General features: G+C 48.9%; 1 protein-coding gene across 2 annotated transcripts in view; it reads left to right on the forward strand.

The window, feature by feature from the left end:
* The first annotated feature begins 1,851 nt into the window (after window positions 1–1,851).
* LOC118215979 (EVI5-like protein) overlaps window positions 1,852–21,476 on the forward strand; it is a 22,246-nt gene continuing 2,621 nt past the window's right edge. Inside the window, exons 1-17 of one of the 2 annotated variants that reach the window (XM_035396966.1) lie at window positions 1,852–2,243; window positions 4,964–5,319; window positions 5,536–5,725; window positions 6,178–6,402; window positions 6,818–6,892; window positions 7,148–7,273; window positions 7,767–7,910; window positions 8,778–8,867; window positions 9,673–9,770; window positions 10,121–10,181; window positions 11,202–11,255; window positions 12,144–12,176; window positions 12,815–12,955; window positions 17,786–17,902; window positions 20,048–20,188; window positions 20,562–20,726; window positions 21,459–21,476. The exon at window positions 21,459–21,476 is cut by the window's right edge and continues 129 nt beyond it. In XM_035396966.1, coding sequence (XP_035252857.1) covers window positions 5,078–5,319; window positions 5,536–5,725; window positions 6,178–6,402; window positions 6,818–6,892; window positions 7,148–7,273; window positions 7,767–7,910; window positions 8,778–8,867; window positions 9,673–9,770; window positions 10,121–10,181; window positions 11,202–11,255; window positions 12,144–12,176; window positions 12,815–12,955; window positions 17,786–17,902; window positions 20,048–20,188; window positions 20,562–20,726; window positions 21,459–21,476 — 1,920 coding nt within the window. In that variant the 5' untranslated portion in view covers window positions 1,852–2,243; window positions 4,964–5,077. The remainder of the gene's footprint in view (window positions 2,244–4,963; window positions 5,320–5,535; window positions 5,726–6,177; window positions 6,403–6,817; window positions 6,893–7,147; window positions 7,274–7,766; window positions 7,911–8,777; window positions 8,868–9,672; window positions 9,771–10,120; window positions 10,182–11,201; window positions 11,256–12,143; window positions 12,177–12,814; window positions 12,956–17,785; window positions 17,903–20,047; window positions 20,189–20,561; window positions 20,727–21,458) is intronic. The other variant, XM_035396967.1, reaches the window with a different exon arrangement.

The raw sequence follows: 21,476 nt of genomic DNA on the forward strand, positions 1-21,476 counted from the left end.
CAATAGTCAAGAAAGGAGAGGATGGGGGGAGTCATGTTTATTTACTGGGCTATTAGGATGGTCAGTAGAAAGGCCTAAAGTAGCTGAGAGAGAAACTTGGGTAACACTTTCAGTTACAATTATTTTCTGCAGGTTTATATTGCTGGGGTCAAATTGACCCCAAACATAAAAGTTGTTAGTTAAATTGAACATAATAGGAGGGTTAAGATAGTGGATTTGTATTTATTTGCTTATGAAAGTTGTAGTACCGCTTCGTGTCCGCATGGGGTCAGTAAGGTAAATAAAATGCTTTATTGTCAGCCCTAGAGAGTAATCTGTCAACGGAACCGGACTCTGGTTGACCAGATCACTGCGGCGAAGCCATATAGTTAACAGCAAACATATTACAAATGCGCTATCGTGTCATGGTGTAGGCCTACATATACTTTTCCCACACGAGCATTTGCGATTTTATCTGGTTATTTTGTTCACATAGCCGATGTCATTATTTTTTTGGCCACTGAAAATCATTTTCATGATAAGACAGCTTTCTTTTTGGCAGGCTGTTCAGGGGTAACCTACAACCTACAGATTACATTAAATACCCTAATACTACGTTTTAATCCGGATACAAAATCCCTTTCTTGGACCCCGTTTTGGGATTTCATGAAAAAGTAAAATTACAAAACCTTCCCAAGCATGCTACTCCCAGCAATAGAAAGGAATATTTAGAATAAGGAATTTTTAATCGTTCAGGAATTAACAGATAAATATTTTTATCTGTCAAGGATACAGAGCTCAATATTCACTTGTAAATAGCCTGGTTTTTTATGCTTTTGTGTACAGCTAGTTCAAAATTCTGAAGCGGCAACTGTTCACTGAAAGGAAGAAAATATGCAATTATCCATGTCACAAATGCATTAGTCCTTATTGCTCCGGGTGGCATTTAGAAAATACATTTTAAGATCGTCCTGATCACTTTTCAAGCACAATGTGGGTCAGCACCGGATTACAACGCGGAACTACCGACTATAAATCTGTATGTTTTCAGGTCATCAATTAAGCGTCTGCTTCATTGTTCCACCCATCTGCTTAAAAACCAATGAGAAGTTTGTCTGGCCGTCTTAGAAACGGCTCGTGCGCTGTGGAACACCTCGATTATTATTATTAGTAGTAGTAGTAGTATTATACAGAGGGGGACACTTGCTATTATACCCGAATGGTTTTCTGTCTAAATTTGTTCAGCAATCAGATGACAGAATTGAGCGGCATTGCAGACTTCAGTAAACACTGTTTCTCTTACAGTGGATATCGCAATATATGAGCATAAACGCATTACGCAATCTGGAGTTTGCAGAAGTGCGTTTCAAATGCGACAAAACATCAACGCCCCGCCCACCAGTCTACCATGAAACATTCGGCTCCGTGATCATTCTGCCACGCGGCTGCCAGGTGCAGCCACGCGCTCTTCCGTTTGCAGCGGCGCGCAGCGTTGACGGCCGGCAGTTCGGTGTCATTATTTAGTAGAACTGCGGCGCTCAGCTTGCATCGCCCATTTCTACTCAACCCAACCGCGCGTCCAAATACAGGTGATTTTAACTATTTAGGTGGAAGGAAATTTATGCAAACGTCATATATGCATTCAAAATGCACGTGCCCAAGAAAATTCGTGGATATAAATAAATAGGTAAATAAATAAATTAAATGTTAAGAGTAATGCGCCAGTTATCACCCGAGCTTATAATAAAAAGCACATTGGATTGGTTGACTACGGTGCCATTGGCTTATGTTATTGGTCTGGAAGTTGCCAATCAAGAAACCGTTGTTTTGCCTGATTGGTACCTTCAATTCATATGGGCGGAAGTAAAATGATCCAATTTTGCACTATTTATGTTCTCATTTTAATTGCTGAGTGACACCGCCCTTTGTAATTATCACTACTGGATATTTAAGGTGCGCGTTCTCGTCTCGGCTCGCGCTATGTTCAAGATAAAAGTCTCTTAGTGGTCGGTGCATTTGTGCGTGGGCGTGGCCTGGACGGCTCCTTAAGGAAGCTCGCGCGAACTGGCAGCTGCAAGGCTTTTTTTTCATCATTGGAAGGAAGCGACCGCCACTGGGCGCCGCTTTTATACTGTATTAATCTGAAAGGAGAATGGATTAATCTTTGTCAGGTCGTATTTTTACATTCATGGTCCACCCGAAAAGGAATGCCATCAGCCACACTCGTCTGTCAGAACAGCTGCCAAAATGGGAACCAAATTCAGGTCGGTATCAATATAATTGAGCTCTTACTACATTTGTTTTGTAAATTAATTATGAATTATTATATTCATGCACAACCTTTAATAGCAACAGTTTTCCTTAGCCGTGCTTTTGCAGGTGTGTGTTTGCAGTGATTAATATACAGAGCGGGAATGGGTCGCCAATGGGCAAAAAGCAGATGCCAGTGTATTTTTGTATTTACATAGCAGCAACTGCTCACCCGCTTGCACGCGCGCGCACGCACCGCTACACATACCAGCGCATCATTTTCGAACGCTGACAGTGACAGGAAGGGAAAATGGATGCCCAGGCGTGCAAACGGAAAACTATCGGACTTAAATGGCATCGTGCGTTTCACTATTTCAACTAAAGCACAAGCGCGCACCTGTGCGTTTTACGATGAAGGACACGGGTTTCCCCCTCAGACGAACGGCCTCGATTTCTTGTCGCACAATTACAGCCGAACATGCTCTTCTTGTCTCAGACGTCGTTCACAGTCTTTTTTATACTTTTGGAAATACAGAGAATAATGCACTTTGGCCAAGCGATTGACGTTAATGGTGTGCGGTGTCATATAAATACGAATACATCTGAACGATCTGGCTGCATGATTTGGCTGCATGATTCCGCTATTAGGGATTCACAAAGATCACAAAGATATATTGTCCGATTGCACGTTGCAAAATGGTTTGATGTCATGAGACGACCGTGGTCAATTTAATGTGTGGACGTATGGACTGGAGACAATAACGAACGGTTGGCAGTCTCTCCCTCCGGCTATAGCTATGCCAGCGCGATTATGAAGATATTTCTGACAGTGTCGCCTTGGACGAAGCTCTGATAACTGCGGGGAGGGGGGTGTCTTCCGCATAAACCAAAGCCGTGTTCCACTGGTTAAATCCACTCGGGGGCAAATTTGCACACACTCATGCACACACGCATGCACACACACATATGCGCGCGCATGTGAACACACACTCACATACACACACACACACACATGCACATATGCACGCACAGGTGCACAAACGCACACACACACACAATTCCGCCATTGTCCAGATTTGATACCGGACCGTGGGGCCATCCATGCGCCAGAACAGTGCCTTTACAGCATGGGCAGCCAGCAGCTGAGAGGCTGGACACAAGATGACAGGAACACAGTACTGATCCCGAATGGTTTACAAGGTCTGCAGTCCTTCACAAGCCCATTCCTCGCAGGAGACGTCATTAGCATCCCCAGTGGCGACAGCCGACGGTTTATTTTCATTCTTTTGATAGTTAAACATAAAACAAATGAACGCAGGCTATCAGTCACATTCGGGAAGAACCTAAATAATCCCAGACATGGACTATATCCTGCCAAGAGATATTACACGCTAAAGTGAAAGTTTTTCTATGCCTTTCAACCAATCAGCTGACAGGCAGGTGTCACCTGAGGGGAGCATGGGGTGATTAGGGTTCCTGCACCAGACACCACAGCTGGAGGGAGAAATGATTCTGCCTGGACCACAGCCCTGAAACAGCTGTGTAAAGAGAGAGAAAGAGCTGGCAGGGAGGGAGAGAAAGAGAGAGAGAGGGGGGGAGGAAGGGAGAGAAAGAGAGAGAGAGCAAGAGAGAGAGAAAGAGGGAGGAAGAGAGGGAGAGTGAGAGAGGTACAAAGAGAGGGAGAGGGAGGAAGAGAGTGAGTGAGTGTGTGGGTGACCCCCTTGTTAGACCCCCCCCCCCCCCCCCCCCGCCCTGATCTCACTTCTCCTTCTTTTGAAATGGGACTCTTACCTCAGTTTGGGTGCAGTCCAGAGTGACTCACATATTCGGGAACCCACCCCACCCCCTTGCAGTGGTGCTGCAGCTTCTTCCAGGACGACTCTGGCACCTGTCCAGCCTTTCTGGATGCCCAAATAACGAAACAAAACAAAACTGAGCATTCATGCCTACACAGTAAAATCTCCATGAAATAACATATATTATCAAAATGTCGCAAACTCTTTAACAATATATTTACAAATTAAAAAGTCACTTTTTTAGATACTGTAATATGTTACACTGCTGTAAAATATATAATTATAATATAATCTGAAAGTGACTATTTATTTGCTAGTATATTATGAAGTGTTGCAGCTGTGAATATATGTTATTTAAAATAAATATATTGCAAATAACGACATCACTTTCAGTGTTATACTGCTGTGAAATATATAATTGTATTTTCAAAACTGTCTAAATATTTACAGTACATGGTGTAATATATTTCCCTCCACAAAGGTGCCCTAAAGGTGTGGAAACAAAGGTCAGGATTTCAGGGTTTTGTGTAAAAAAGATACTTTATTTGAGGTTTTCTGCTAAGCCAACGATCTCTTTTATGCCGTTACGTCCATCCCTTCAGCTGCAGCTGGGAGAAAAAGAGCCTTTTTGGAGCGCGTTTCTGAATGCGTTTGGCTGTTAGAAGCCTCTTTGACTGATTGCTGAATGCTGTCCTTGTCTGTTGGCGCTGTGCTCGGGGTCGTCGTGCTGTCACGGGTGACGTTCTGTCTCCCTTTTCACACTCCCACCGCCCTCACACACGCCGTGTGATTGGACACATTACGGCCTGTTGGATGCAGCTTGAGCCAACCACCCTGGCTAAATGAACCAATTAAAACCCTTTGGTGTAAGCAGGTGTAAGATCACAAGCATGTGATTAGATTGTTATTAACGGAACATTCTAATGCTGATGTCACAGGAGTGAGAAGCCCTGATTCCCGCACCGTCAGGAGCAGCCGGCCGTGTCCAGCAGAGGAAGACAGCGGGAGAGAGAGGACCTGCCGCGCCCTTCCCAGAGTGCACTGCGGCCAGGATGTCCAGCCCTAGAGACAGCCCGCCCCCTCCCACAGGGCGCAGCCCAGAGAGGGAGCTGGAGCTGCCGCAGGACGGCCCCTCCACGCCCCCCGGCCTGGACGCAGACACCCCCTCCATGGGCAGCCCGGTCCTCAGCCCTGACTCCGCCCCTGACTCCGCCCCCGCCACCTCCCCCACTGACACTGAGAACCTGAGCCCCGACGAGCTGGAGCTGCTGGCCAAACTGGAGGAGCAGAACAGGTGAGGGTTACCTGTACAGCACCTCACTGCTGGTAACTACACCTTTACAGCACCTTACTGCAGGTAACTACACCTGTACAGCACCATACCTTTACAGCACCTTACTGCAGGTAACTACACAGAGCCAATGATAAGTAACAATGACCATAATAGAAATGCATTTAACATAAGCGTATGACCCCGCCCCCTTTCCCGCTCTTGGCTCCGCCCCCTCAGGCTCTTGGAGGCGGACTCAAAGTCCCTGCGCTCCGTCAGCGGGTCCCGGCGGAACTCGGGCTCCTCGCTGGTGTCCAGCTCCTCCGCCTCCTCCGCCCTGGGCCACCTGGAGGAGGACACCTGGGTGCTCTGGGGCCGCATCGTCAATGAGTGGGAGGAGTGGAGGCGCAGGAAGGACAAGCTGCTCAAGGTGAGGGCTAGGGGAATTACCGCCACCCGGTGGAGTGCTAGGGGTACTGCATCCAGGGCTGCCGGAAAATGGGGACGGGGTCTCACAACACTCAACCACCCTTCACTTGAGTTCATAACACCAGCAAATCCATCAGTTCAGCGCTGATGATTCAGCATTAGAAATGAAATAAATGGCTACATGTCCTGAGTCTCTCTCCTTACCGCTCCTGTCCCCATCTCCCCTGCTGTTGTTGGTTGTGCAGCAGGTATCTGATGATTGCTGTGTGGCACTTGATGAATTTCTGAAAGGGCAATAAAACTTGTCAATCAATCAATCAATCAGTCAGTCAGTCAATCAATCAGTAAATCAATCAATCAGTCAGTCAATCAATCAATCAATCAGTCAGTCAATCAATCAATCAATCAATCAGTCAATCAGTCAATCAATCAGTCAGTCCTCCCCTGTCTCAGGAGCTGATCAGGAAGGGCATCCCGCACCACTTTCGCGGGATAGTCTGGCAGTTGCTGGGCAACGCGGTTGACATGGTGGTGAAGCAGCAGTACGCGGAGCTGCTGAAGATGACCTCACCCTGCGAGAAGCTGATTCGCCGAGACATCGCCCGCACCTACCCCGAGCTCGACTTCTTCAAGGGCCAGGACAGCCTGGGCCAGGAGGTGCTCTTCAACGTCATGAAGGTGAGAGAGAGAAGGAGAGAGAGGGAGAGAGAGAGAGAGGGAGGGAGAGGGGGAGAGAGGGAGGGAGAGGGGGAGAGAGGGATGGAGAGAGAGAGAGAGGTAGAGAGACAGAGAGGAGAGAGACTTTGATGGCCCTTTATTAGATAATCATTGTCAATACAATACAAAGAGGAGAGAGAGCGGAAGAGTGAGAAGAGGAAGAAACAGAGAGAGAGAAGAGGGAGATTTAAGGGAGGGAGGCAGAGAGAGATATAGAAGTGCATGAGAGAGTAGAAATAGAGAGAATTCAAGCAATGGAGAACAAGTAGGAAGAAATTAGATATTACCTCAGACTGTCTGTCACTAAACAAAATGTGATGGGGTGTGTGTGTGTGTGTGATGGTGTGTGTGTGTGTGTGTGTGTGTGCGCGTACAGGCGTACTCCCTGGTGGATCGGGAGGTGGGCTACTGTCAGGGTAGTGCCTTCATCGTGGGTCTGCTGCTCATGCAGGTAAGACAAGCCAAACACACCTGCACAAAATTACACCTGGCAGTACACCCCCCTCACACCCATACAACTCCGCTCTGAGTCTTGTTCTGCAGGAACAGGTTTTTACAGGTTTCTAAACAGGTAACGCAAAAATATTATAATAGGCTAACCAGGTGCCCAACTCTGTATTCTTAATTCTCTCTCTAACTCTCTCTCTCTCCCCCTCCCTCCCTCCCTCCCCCTCTCCCCCTCCTTCCCTCCCTCCCTCTCTCCAAGATGCCGGAGGAAGAGGCCTTCTGCGTGTTTGTGCGTCTGATGCAGGAGTACAGGCTGAGGGAGCTCTATAAGCCCAGCATGGCCGAGCTCGGCCTCTGCATCTACCAGTTTGAGTACCTGCTGCAGGTGAGAGGGTCAGGATAATGACAGGGTTAAAGGTCAGTATAAGGACGGGGAAATCCTGCTCTTGCATAGCACTCAAACCCCCCAGATGTTTTATGAATACAGGCCCTGCACAGAATTTTGGAAACCGAGTAAATGCAGGTTGTTTTGAAATAATGTTGGCAGACACTAGGTGGCGACAAAGTCAAGCGTGGAGGTGCACTATGGTCAGGCATAATAAACTAGGGGTAAGAGATTTGTGACATCACCTTACTGGTAAAAACAGAGAGGAACTACACCAATCACGTAGTACATTGCTAACAACCAATGGAAGACCACCAATGGTGATAGGTGGATACTACTTCCTGGATACAAACAGGGAGCCTGGAAGTATATCCCGCACTCATCCTCCCTTCTCCTCTCCCCCGCCCTCCCCCTCACCCCCCTCTCCCCCCCCCCTCCCCCTTCTCCCCCCCCCTCGCCCCCTCTCTCCCCCCTCTGCCCCCCCCCCCCTCAGGAGCAGCTGCCGGAGCTGAACATACACTTCCGCTCACAGAGCTTCCACACCTCCATGTACGCCTCCTCCTGGTTCCTCACACTCTTCCTCACCTTCCTCCCGCTGCCTGTCGCCACGCGCGTCTTCGACATCTTCATGTACGAGGTCAGCGACGCACCTCCTCCCACCAACACGGCTGTGTTTCAGCCATGTTTGGAGTGGGGCCTGTACACGTGTGTGTGTGTGTGAGTGTGTGTGTGTGTGTCTGTACGTGTGTGTGCGTGTGTGTCTGTATGCCTCTGTGTGTGTGTGAGTGTGTGTGTGTGTGTCTGTACGTGTGTGTGCGTGCACCTGTATGCGTGCGCGTCTGTACGCATGTGTGTGCGTGCGCCTGTACGCGTGTGTGTGTGTGTGTGTGCCTGGGCCTGTACGCGCGTGTGTGTGTCTGTATGCCTCTGTGCGTGTGTCTGTACGTGTGTGTGCGTGCACCTGTATGCGTGCACGTCTGTACGCATGTGTGTGCGTGCGCCTGTACGCGTGTGTGTGTGTGCCTGTACACGCATGTGTGCATGTACCTGTATGTGTGTGTGTGTGTGTGTGCGTCTGTACGCGCGTGTGTGTGTGTGGCTGGGCCTGTACGCGCATGTGTGTGTGTGTGCGTGCGCGTCTGTACGCGCGTTTGTGTGTGTGTGTGTGCGTCTGTACGCGCGCGTGTGTGTGGCTGGGTCTGTACACGTGTGTGTGTGTGCGTGCGCGTCTGTCTGGGCACACGTATGTACATACGTGCATGTGTGTCTGTGTGAGCATGTTCACTCAACATGCTAATACTTCAGTGGAGAAGGACTGAATATGGTACATTGTGACATGTCTAGTATGTACACATGTTTGTATGTAAGTATGTATGTATGTATGTATGTATGTATATGTACCAGGTGTGTGTGTGTACCAGGACTGCAGTGCAACAGGAGGCCCACATCGTAAATGTGGCTTGTGACACGTTATTCTGACAGTGTGAATATGTTGGCCCTGCAGGGCCTGGAGATCATATTCCGAGTGGGGATGGCCATCCTGCAGTACAACCAGACTGACCTCATCCAGCTGGACATGGAGGGCATGTCACAGGTTAGCCCCCCCACTCCCCCCCCCCCCCGCCCCCCACGCCCACGGGAGAACCAGCGCCAGCGTCCCTATCGCTCTCCGTGACCCTCTCCTCTTCTCTAAAACCTGTTTGAATCTTTAAGGTGTGAGGTCACAAGTATCTGATTAGAATGTTCTTAACGGAACATTCTGATGCTGATGTCACAATCACTGCTGGTGACTGAAAGCAACACAGTTCTAGAACACTGACTTAGAATTTTAAAAAAACATTCTAAAAATTAAAAAAAACAGCCTACTCTGAAATATCCTACTCTTCAAAGTGTTCATTGAAGTTACTCTTGGTCCCCCTCCCCCCTAAGGACAATGGAGAATCACTGAATCACTGACTCAAAAGAATCTTTTGAGTCTTTATACTTTTCTGTGTTTTGAGTCACACTGTGTTCTGATTAGAGTTCCTGTCCTGCCTGTGCCCGCTGGTCTAGACAACGGTGCCATGTTTAGCCCAGCTTTTGTCTTTATTTGGATCAGTCGGTGCCGTCAAAGGGTCAGCCTCAGTGTACTCTCAATTTCGGACTGGACAGCACCCAAGTGTACAGCGTCTGTTTGTTTTTTAATTCCCCTCTCTCTCTCTGCCACCCTTGATCTCTTCCTCTCCCCATCACTCTCGCTCCCTCTTTCCCTCATTCTCTCTCTCTAAATCTCTCTCTTCCCCTCCCCCCACAACTCTCTGTTCTCTCTCTCTCTCTTCCCCTCATCCATCTCACTCTCTTTCAATCTCTCTCTTTCCGTCCCCACATCTCTCTCTTTCTCTCTCTCTCTCACTCTGCAGCACTTCCAGAAGGTGATACCACACCAGTTTGACAGCTGTCCTGACAAACTCATCCTTTGGGCCTACCAGGTCAAATACAACTCCAAAAAGATGAAGAAGTAAGTTCACTTAAGGATAAACTAAGCGCTTTTAATGACCAGCGCCACCTACTGTATGGAGGGCTACAGTGTGTTTGTTGGAATATTCTTGGGATGGGATGATGTTCAGTGTAACGGATAAAAGGCTGTATATTTCGGGTTTTTTTCTAGTTGGGACCCTTTCAAATACAACATTTCATGGAGGAGCAGGTTACACGTTGGCAGGGTGTACCCCCTACACAACTGTGGGAGTTTTTTTTTTGAGTTGCCACTGAAATAACTACAGTGTATACAGTGTTCTGTGTGTGTGTGTGTGTGTTGTCTTCTGCGTGTGCGCGTGCATGTGTGTGCGTGTGTGTGTTGTGTTCCAGGCTCGAAAAGGAATACACCACTATAAAGAACAAGGAGATGGAGGAACAGATTGAAATCAAGGTGAGGGGGACTCCTGGCTGGGGAAAAAAACCAAATACTTTGTAACCCTTTTGAAGTGTAAGATCACAAATACGTGATTAGAATGTTCTTAACTGAACCTTCTAATGCTGACGTAGCAATCACTAGTGATAAGTGAAATGAATGGAGTTCTAGAACACTGACTAAGGAGTTTTGGAAAACATTCCAAAACACCTACTCTTCCAAGAGTTAAAAGAGATTGTGTGGCACAGTGTTGCGGGGAGGGGGGGGTCTGGTTTATGTCAGGGCAGGGAGCTTTACCTCAAATGCGAATCAGCAGATTGGAGGCAAGCTGTGAATTTCCCACAATCCACTTCTGCACGATTTCCATTGGCCCACTTCCTCTGAGGCATCACGCAGCGGCTCACAGTGCTCCAGTGGAATCCTGGGAAATGAAACCCCCCCCACAACTATTCCCACATTTCCCATTACCATGGAAACACCAGCTTGGGGTTCTCTGGGCCCAGAGCTGTGGGCTGGCAGACCACAAGACCTAGAGGGCTTTCTAAAGGATAAAAACAAGAGAGAACCATTATGTGCAGAACTTGCACAAAATACATAAAAATATATTTGAGCTGTTTTATGAATTTACCTGACGGTTCCTGAACTGTGGTCCTCGGGTTCTTCTTCGCCTCCCTCACCGTCTTCCTCACTTTTTCTGTAGGCCAAACAGCCGCCTGTTTCTTTTGACTGACAGTAATTTGGTCTTTCGGGCGATGGATGACTAAGGGATTTTTATGCGTGTATTACCACATTTTCACACTCTAGTGAAACAGGAAGGCCACAATACAGTTCGTTAAAAGGTCGACTTCAATAGGAAGAATTTAAAGTTAATTTTTATGTTAAGACTATGAGATAATTTCCATTTAAGTTTAAAAAAGCAATCTCTCTCTCTCCTTCCCTCTCTCTCTCTCCCTCTTTCCCTCTCTCTCTCCATCCCCCCCTCTCCCTCTCTACCCCCCTCTCCCTCCCTCTCCCTCTCCCTCTCCTTCCCTCATGCAGAGGTTGCGTACTGAGAACAGGCTTCTGAAACAGAGAATAGAAACCCTTGAGAAGGTGAGAGTTGACAGACGGGCGCAGACACGCCCCCCCCCCCCCCACGCCCCCTCCCCCCCCACCCTCCCCCCCCCGTTCACACACCCGCGCGCACACGCATAAACATGGGTCGGCCCCGCCCCCCTTTTAAAAATATTCGTGTTGCTTTTTCCTTTTTGGGGTTTTTGTTTTTCTGCGATTGTGTCGACTGATATGAGTCAGCCCCTAAAACCAGAGGCGGTTTGCTGCGTGATTCCCATGGGGGGGGGGGGGGTGGCTTTACAGTGAGATATTAGGTGGTGATTGAGGTTCCATTGTCCACTGTCTTTGTGTTTTGGAGTACTTAAATGCATGTACTGTATTTTATGCATGTACTGAATTCTTGATGTTGGGGGGGGGGGGGGGTTACTGCACACAGGCGTGTCTGTGTGTCTCTCTCTCTTCGGACACTCGCTTGAAAAAATAAACATTTAAAATGCATTTTTTTAAAAGAAATTGGGTGTGTATGTGTGTATGCTACAGAGAGCAGAGTGCATGACCGAGCTGGAATGTGCACGTGACTTCAGTTAAGCTGCAGACCTTTTCCACTGGGTTAATGAATCTTTCAATTTCAATTTAATTTTCCTTTCAACTTGCTTTCCTCTCTGGTGTTCCTCGTATCTCTTCCTCTCTTCTTCTCCCTCATTTAATTTGTCTCTCTTTCTCCCTACGTCTGCCAGAAACTCATCTTTAACACTTTTCCCTCTCTTCCTGCCTACCACGTGTCATCTGTGTTTTTATTTCTTTCTGTATCTTCTCTGTGTCTGTCCTTTATCACTCTATTTGTGCCTCTCTCGTCTATCCCTCTCCCTCCATCTGTCCTTTTACTTCTCATTCTTTCTCTCATTCGCTCCTCCTGTGATACTGTAGGAAAGTGCTGCTCTGGCTGACAAACTGATACAGGTACAGTACTCTGACATCTCTTCCTTCACAGACACACCCTCCCTCCCCTCCCCCTCCCTCCCTCTCTCCCCCTCACCCTCCCTCTCTCCCATCCCCCTCCCTCCCTCCCTCTTCCCTCTCTCCTGCCCCCCCACCCCCATGCCCAATTCCTGAGAATGAATAGCATGACCATGCCCCTTGTGTGAGAGGCAGTTGGGTATGTCAGTGAGTCTGTCTGCCTGTCTGTCTCTCTGCCTGTCTGTCTGTCCCCTCATGCCTGTGCACTGGCTTGTTGTCAAACTTAGAACAGCTCAGGGCTGGGGACCATGAACTCAGCCTCTGAACACCAATATGACTAATGAACTGAACCACACTTGAACTTTTAAAATTGTTATTCTGTTTATTACTGGTGAGGGTGAGGCCCCATATAAGCCGTTAGGTTGTTAGCCCCGTCCTGTACTGTCTATGTTAATATTTAAATATTTATTTTTCCTACATGCTATGTCCTCTGTTATAAATAATGGTGGTGGAGAGGGGTGTTAGAGTGGGGTGTTGGTGTATGGGTGTGGTGAAGAGGGGGCTTTGTGTGGAGGAGAGGGATGTTGGAGTGGGGCTGTAATCCCCAGGGCTCTGACCCCGCCCTTTCCCCGCCCCCTCAGGGTCAGGTGACCCGCGCCCTGGAGGCGGAGCAGAACTACGTGATCAAGCGGGAGCTGGCCGTGGTGCGCCAGCAGTGCTGCAGTACCAGCGAGAGCCTGCAGAGGGCGCAGGACACCATACAGGAGCTGCAGCAGCACAAGGTAGCCACGCCCCCACTGCCCTTACAGCGCCACGCCCCTCTTTCCCTTAAAGCACCACACCCACCATTCACTAGCCTTCACCACTATCACACCCCATAGTCTACCCCCCCTCCTTCCCCTCCTCCCCCCAACTCTCCTGCTCCACCACAGCTTCATGTGGCCACACCCCCCTTTCCCCAGCAGAGAAGAGATGGGAAGTGCCAGTAAAGGGAGGGGCCACAGGGGAAAACACAGGGCTAAACATCATTACATTACATTACATTCATTTGGCAGACGCTTTTATCCAAAGCGACGTACAAAAGTGCATTTTCATGATCGTAGACATCACTGCACTGGGTACCGTGAAAGGCCTGGGTTCTACAGTGAGAGTGGAACAGGCCTGGGTTCTACAGTGATAGTGGAACAGGGTTGGGTTCTACAGTGAGAGTGGAACAGGCCTGGGTTCTACAGTGAGAGTGGAACAGGGCTGGATTCTACAATGAGAGTGGAACAGGGCTGGGTTCTACAGTGAGAATGGAACAGGCCTGGGTTCTACAGTGAGAGTGGAACGGGGCTGGGTTCTACATGAGAGTGGAACGGGGCTGGGTTCTACAGTGAGAGTGGAACGGGCCTGGGTTCTATAGTAACAGGTTCTGCAGCCATATGCAGTTCTTCTGTTCAGTCAAGCTAGGGAGACAGGGTTTGTGTTTATGTCAGTGTAATGTGTGTGATGTGTGAATGGGATGTGTGTGTGTGTGTGTGCATGCGTGCATGTGTGTGTGTGTGTGTGTGTGTGTGTGTGCATGTGTGCCTGCGTGCGTGTGTGTGTGTGTGTGTGTGTGTGTGTGAATGGGATGTGTGTGTGTGTGCATGTGTTCGTGCGTGTGTGTGTGTGCGTGTGTGAATGGGATGTGTGTGTGTGTGTGCATGCGTGCGTGTGTGTGTGTGTGTGTGCGTGTGTGAATGGGATGTGTGTGTGTGTGCATGTGTTCGTGCGTGTGTGTGAGTGCGTGCGTGTGTGTGTGAATGGGATGTGTGTGTGTATGTGCATGCGTGCGTGTGTGTGTGTGTGTGTGCGTGTGTGAATGGGATGTGCGTGTGTGTGTGTGTGTGTGTGTGTGTAGCACAGTAAGCAGGTGCGCAGTTTTATTGGCAGCTGTATTGGGTGTGTCGTTGAAGCTCTAACCGGCAGTGGTGAGACAGCGACTGTAAACATCAGAAAAATATCAAGCACAGCTGTGAAACGTAGATTTTTTTTATTTCTGTGTCTCGTTTCTGTGTTTATCTGATCGTTTCCGCGTTGGTATTTTTGAGCTCCACCACCATCTGCCACTGGCGCTTCTGACAGTCTGCTGAACGGCACACACTGTGGATCGCTGCTCGCCCGTCTCAACCGCTCAATGCGCAAGGTCACAAAACACGTGATCAGAATGTCCTTAACTGAACGTTCTGATGCCAAAGTAACAATCGCTGCTGGTTAACGGAATGCAGTTGAGTTCTAGAACACCGACCTATAGTTCTGAGCAAAGACATTCAGAGAAGCCCACACTTCAAAGGGTTAATATGTTTGGTAGTTTGTCTGAGGTCATGTCTTTCCGTTTGTATTTGCCTGTGTTCACGTGTGTTTACACTCATGTCCTGGGTTTTGATACCTGTAGCACGACAGTAAAGGCACACGCATATCTGTGCAGAATTTGCAGAATTACCGTGTCATCGTGGGCATGGACATTGTGATCAGTGTTGTGGTTTTCACACTTGCTTTTCAAACCAACACTCTCACCCGGTCACACAGGAGATGGCTGGGTGGGGTCTCTGAGAGTGTGTGTGTGTGTGTAATCACACCTCATGATCTCTCCGGTCCATCACACTTGTTGATCACAGCAGGTCCTTTGTAAGATTTAGATTTTTTAAAGTGGTAAAGCGGTTCAGATTTGTATGAACAGACACGCAGATACCATTCCACGAGTTCATTCTGGGCTAAACTGAGTGGCCTGTGCGTGTTCATGCGTGTGTTGCGTGTGCATGTGTGTGCATGTGCTGTGTTGTATGTGCATGCAGTGTGTTGTGTGTATGTGCATGCGCTGTGTGTGCATGTGTGGTGTTGTGTGTGCATGCGCAGTGTGTGCATGTGTGGTGTTGTGTGTGCATGCGCTGCGTGTGCATGTGCTGTGTTGTGTGTATGTGCATGCGCTGTGTGTGCATGTGCGGTGTTGTGTGTATGTGCTGTGAAACAGAGGCTAAAATACTACCCATCTGCTTGCTGAGGTAATTAATTCGTACTGTTCTATTTGTACACTGTATATCTGTATTTACTGTTTGTCGCCCCTTTTATTCAAAGATGCTGACTCAAAGGCGCTTTACAGAAAAACAGAACACAGATAAATAGGAAAGACTGGCCCAGAACTTCCAAAAAACAAGATAAACAGTGAGATAAAAAATAATTCAAAAAACGCCCAAACAGTGGTCAGGGAAGCCCCTATATCCTGGGTGGAGCCGGGCCTAGAAGAGCTCGTCTGTCGGGGGCTCGGTGTCCGTGGCTAACGCTGGGCTGAACGGACAGCGAAGTAGAGTCTAACGGGCAAACAGTCATCATGAGGTGCTCCCATGAAAGGGCATTAAATTACATTCTATTCATTTAGCAGATGGTCTCGGGCGGTGGGGGTGGGCGAGGTATGAGATGACACATGGGGGAAGAACCGACATTCGAATGTTCTAACGTAAAAATTAAACAAAAGAATATTTCAATCGCATATTGAAGCGTATCTCGGCCCACATCTAAATCAGGAGAGGGTTTGTTTGATCGTGGCCTTTCGAGAGGTCCGGGAGCTCAGTTTCGATTTTAGCAGCGCCCCGTCGTACGCAGAGGGCGTGACCCGCGAGGAGCACTTCCCGTGTGACTCTCGGTCTGTGAGAATCGAGCTCTGGCTGGCAGTAAAACCCGCTTCCAGCACTCGGTCCAGAACAGAAGCCCTGCTTCTTACACGCTCCAGAGATCATCTCCTTACAGACTTCAGAAAAAGCACCAAAAAAAAAAAATGTTTCGTTGCGTCTTGTGCACAGAAACAATCTCGAAGCGCGGTACGCTTTCTGCGTGGTTTCATAAAACAACTTACCCAAGTTATACAGTGAGCTCCATAATGTATGGGACAAAGGCATGTATATACAGCCTGGTCCCCACCCGTAGCGACGGATCTGTCATTGGCCAGGCTAAGCTACTAGCTGTATTCCTGCTAAGCGGCACACACTTTAAATGAGATAAAGGCTCTGCTATTGTGATGCCCATGCAGGAAAGGCCGATGAGACACATCCTTTTCACTGTGAAGATGGACTCTGATTCACTTAGTGACGTAAAATATTAATAAATTCAGAACACTGGATAATAGTGTACAGTTCAGGAGTGTCCAATCTTATCCGAAAAGGTCTGGGTGCAAGTTTTTCTTTTAGCCCAGCACTAAGACACCAGATTCTGTTTATCAAAGCACACCTCATTCAACAGCTAGAGATCTAACTGAGCTGCTAGTTAGTGCAATCGGGTGGTGAGCGTTGAAAGGAAAACCTACAGGAAGATAGATTTCCAGGAACTGGGTTGGGCATTAATGTGTTGGGCGTGCCACTGCATTAGGTGCAGTCCATAGTAATTTTTTTTCCCCGTTTAAGCTTTCCCTTTGTCCTGTTAGCAATATATTACAAGTGCATGGTATCAGTGTGAATATAATCACTGTCTGAGCCTCCGATTGCAAGCTGTCACTAACAGACCCATTTAGCATAGAGAGGTGTTTTAACAGAGAACTGACCCAAAGGCCAGAGAGGTTAGGCCAGAGATTCTTTTTGCCAACCAGATGGTCAATTCAGTACAGTCAGGACTTTGGTTGTTAAGGAGATGGTTGCAAAGCACGGTCAGGGTCAGTACAGGAAATTAATTGCACAGCAAATGCCTGTAATGTTCTGTGGGAATGTTAAAATTCATAAAGTGAATTTGACTGACTTCCTGTCGTACTGACTGGACGGACCCTGCTCTGTAACCATCCTCTTAAACTAGAGGGGGTTTGAGCAGTGGAGGGGGGGGGGGGGTGGGGGTTTGGAAAGTACAGAATCCTTTAATCTTTGCACCATCGGTAACTCTCACATTTGTTTGGCTGCTCTTTCTCTAGGGGGTGTCTGGCGGGGCAGGGCGGGGTGGTGCGGGGCGGGCCGGGGTGGGGCGGTGCGCTGATGCGGGTCCGCGCGCGCTCTCTCCGAAACGTGGCGGCGAGCGTTGCCGTGGGTACGCTGGAGTTTCAGAGTTCACACACCCTCTGATTCTCGCACTGTCACTCAGAGTGAGAGAGGGGGGGGGCAGAGGGCATGGGGGAGGACTTCCCATTACACAACGGGGACGGAGCAAGGGTTTTTTTTTTTTTGGTGGGGGGGGGGGGGGACTAGGGGTTCTGTGCTGGGAAATCTGAGCCAGATCTGCGGTCTCCCGCTGACCGCATATGGTAATAATAAGGAGCACAAAAATACATGTATCGTTATACTCCTTATATTTGCAATATATTTCAGTACATTCCATTTATATTGGGAAGATGCTTTTTTGTAATGTCTTTGTAATTTCTTTGTATTTTAATGTTTTAACAATTTTTAACATGTTCTCTTGTCAAGCAAATAAAGCCTATTTGAATTTGTATATTTCATATATATATATTTTTTTATTTTTTATTTTTTTTAACTACTGAACATGAAACATGAAATGTTATTCTGTAACAATGTTTTAAAAGTGTATTTAGATCTGGTTTGTTCTGTCATGGGTTTAGATCCTGTCTCTCTCTCCCCCCCTCCCTCTCCCTCTCCCTCTCTCCCTCCCTCCCTCAGTACACAGAGCCGTTTGTGAGCAGCCTGCAGACGCAGCTGGAGCAGTCTCGGCTGCAGGAGGCGGAGCTACTCTGTGCCCTGAAGGAGATGCAAGACAAGGTGCTGGACCTGGAGAAGGTGAGGTGTGTGTGTGTGTGTGTGTGTGTGTCTGTGGTGAGTGTGTGTGTGTGTGTGTGTGTGTGCGTGCGCTCGCTCGCCTGAGGATGAGGGCGACGATGTGTCAAAACCACAGAGGCCAATGGGTGGGCTGCGCCCTTCTCTCATTGCCACACCTCAGGGTTCATCCTTTTCCCATGAGCCACTGCATGATCTCATCACTTCCCTAGAGAGGGGCTTCTCAGCTCAAGCATGAGATCGGGCTCTTCCCATGCAGCACCACTGATTTCAGTCTCACACTAATGTAATGACATCACCAAAATAAAGTTTCAAAAAGTTTTTTTTTTTTTTTGATGCTAACTCAGAAAAGGCTTCTTTTCCCTCCCCAATTTAGTACTCCCACTCGTTTTGTTTCCATGGCAGCCCGGGTGACCTGTAGCGGGGTTTTCTGAAACAACTGAATCTCCTTCACATAATTTATTTTTTTCTCTCTCTCTCAGTGAACTTCACCTCTGGCCTACTGTTTCCCTGCGGGGGAAATAAACCGTCAAAGACTAAGAGATCGTTTTCATTTTTGGGTAAAAGTGCAGCTGGGAGATATTTTGAGAGCAGACAGGTTCATGGTGTAAAAGTCACAGGTGATAATAACGCTGCAACATCCGTCCTCTTCGCTCGGCACAGTCACAGTCAAAACCAGACTGTGCTCTTAAGATTTTATGACCGCAATACAATTTATATGACAGGCACATTTTCTTCTGTTATACAGACTAGGACTGTACGGGCTACAGGCTATGGAGCCATTGGGCCTCATTCACGAAACATGTGTACGATCACATTTAATCGTAAACTGCATGCAAGAACATTTTGGCATTTTATTCTTATGTGTATTTGTTCGTGGCTGTTTCCTTATGCAAATCACACGAACAGGATTGTGCATAAAATTTACAAATAGCCAGCATTCCTCATCTCATACACCTGGGATGTGCACAAAAACAAAGGTCTGCACACATCTCATGTGTTTTGTTTTTTTGCAGGAACATATTTAAGAACAAAAGTAAGAATAATTTAAGAAATGTTTTGTGAATGAAGCCCAATGAGGTCATTGCATCACCATGGCGAATATGTCAGGCCTGCATCTTCACCCAAGCCGTTCGGCACTGAGAAGGTTCTCGCGATCTTTTCCCCTTTAAGGTGCGAGGTCACAAACGCCTGATTAGAACGCTCTTAACCGAACGTTCTAATGCTGATGTCACAATCACCGCTGGCGACTGAAAGCAACAGAGTTCTAGAACACTGACTTGTGAAAACATTCCAAAAAACATACTTTTCAGAGGGTAAATATAATAAAAAGAAAAGTGCAGAAACGAAGGAGACAGGGGGAAGGAGCAGTCAGATTTACAGAGAGAGAGAGAGAGAGAGATTAAATCAAAATATGCCTAAATGCCAACCAGCGGCGCTGGTTCCTAGAAGGACGGGTTCACCACATGCCTTTACTGTGAGAGAGAAAAGCTGCCAGGCAGAGAGAGCGTGTCTGTGCCCCCCCGAGAGAGAAACCCACGAGCCCACCTCCCCATCTCACCCAGCCAACTCCCCATCCCCCCCCCGCCCCGCCCCGCCAACCCCCCCCCCACCAAGACGAGAGAAAAACCCACCGAGCCCACCTCCCCATCGCCCCCCCCCCCACTGCCAACCCCCCCAGGGCCCCCCCAAGCCACCGCAACCACACTGAGGAGCAGAGAGGAGTGTGCCACAGCTCAGAGAATCGCTGCACTCACAACTGAGCGTGTGTGTGAGCGTGTGTGTGTGTGCAATATGTGTGTGTGTGTGCGTGTGTGTAATGTGTGCGTGTGTGTGAGTGTGTGTGTGTGTGTGCGTGTGTGTGTAATATGTGTGTGTGTAATGAGTGTGTGTGTGTGTGTGTGAGTGTGTGTAATGAGTGTGTGCGTGTGTGTGTGTGTGTAATATGTGTGTGTGTGTGTGTGTGTGTGTGTAATGAGTGTGTGTGTGTGTGTGTGTGTGTAATGAGTGTGTGTGTGTGTGTGTGTGTAATGAGTGTGTGTGTGTGTGTGTGTGTGTGTGTGTAATGAGTGTGTGTGTGTATGTGTGTGTGTGTAATGAGTGTGTGTGTGTGTGTGTGTGTAATGAGTGTGTATGTGTGTGCTGCAGCGGAGCAGCTCCTTGCCGGATGAGACCAATGTTGCGCAGCTGCAGGAGCAGCTGAGGCAGCTGAAGCTGAGAGAGCTGCAGACCCTGCAGTCCTTCAGAGAGATGAGAGACTCTGTGACCGACCTGAGCCAGCGCTGGCAGGTACGAGGGAGAGAGGGAGGGAGGGAGGGGGGGGGGGGAGGAGGGAGAGGGGGGAGGGAGGGAGGGGGGGGGAGGAGGAGGGAGAGGGGGGAGGGAGAGAGAGAGAGGGGGGAGGGACAGAGAGGGAGAGAGGGAGAGGAGACAGAGAAGGAGAGACAGAGAGAAAGAGGTACAGAGAGACAGAGAGAGGGAGAAACAAAGTGAGCGGGAAAGAGGGAGCGGGGAGAGAAAGAGGGAGGGAGGGGAGTGAGTGCAGTAGGGGTGTTTGGGAAGGAGAGAGGAAGGTCTTGTAATGTGAGAAAGGGAACGCATATGGAATAAAGCTGAAGTGTGTTTTAAGTGTGACTGATTCCGGTGGGCTGTCCTGTCCCAGCACCACATGTCCCGGGGGGGCGGGGGTGGGCACAGGAAGGAGTCCCCAAAGAAGAGCGCTCTGAACGAGCTGCAGGACAAGCTGATGGCCGTGCGCCTGCGCGAAGCCCAGGCCCAGGCCGAGCTGCGTGAGCTCAAACTAACGGCCCTGCAGCTGGAGAGCCAGGTCAGCACTGACCCCCCTGAGGCACTGACACAGCACTGACCCCCCTGAGGCACTGACGCAGCACTGACCCCCCTGAGGCACTGACGCAGCACTGACCCCCCTGAGGCACTGACGCAGCATGACCCCCCCTGAGGCACTGACGCAGCACTGACCCCCCTGAGGCACTGACCCCCCTGAGGCACTGACGCAGCACTGACCCCCCTGAGGCACTGACACAGCACTGACCCCCCTGAGGTACTGACACAGCATGACCCCCCTGAGGCACTGACGCAGCACTGACCCCCCTGAGGCACTGACGCAGCACTGACCCCCCTGAGGCACTGACACAGCACCGACCCCCCTGAAGCACCGACACAGCACTGACCCCACAGAGGCACTGACACCTCACTGACCCCCCTGAGGCACTGACCTCACTGAAGCACCGACACAGCACTGACTCCACTGAAGCACCTACCCCCCCATACTATTTCATTGTACATTACGGTTACGTACAGACACAACACTGATGCCCCATACCAGGTCATTCTACATTACTGTGAAGTACAGACACAACACTGATGCCCCATATCAGGTCATTCTACATTACTGTGAAGTACAGACACAACACTGATGCCCCATATCAGGTCATTCTACATTACTGTGAAGTACAGACACAACACTGATGCCCCATATCAGGTCATTCTACATTACTGTGAAGTACAGACACAGTACGTATGTCCCCCTCCCCCTCAGAACCAGATCCACAGTAAG

This window comes from Anguilla anguilla, chromosome 17 (assembly GCF_013347855.1).
Source record: "Anguilla anguilla isolate fAngAng1 chromosome 17, fAngAng1.pri, whole genome shotgun sequence".
NCBI lineage: Eukaryota > Metazoa > Chordata > Actinopteri > Anguilliformes > Anguillidae > Anguilla > Anguilla anguilla.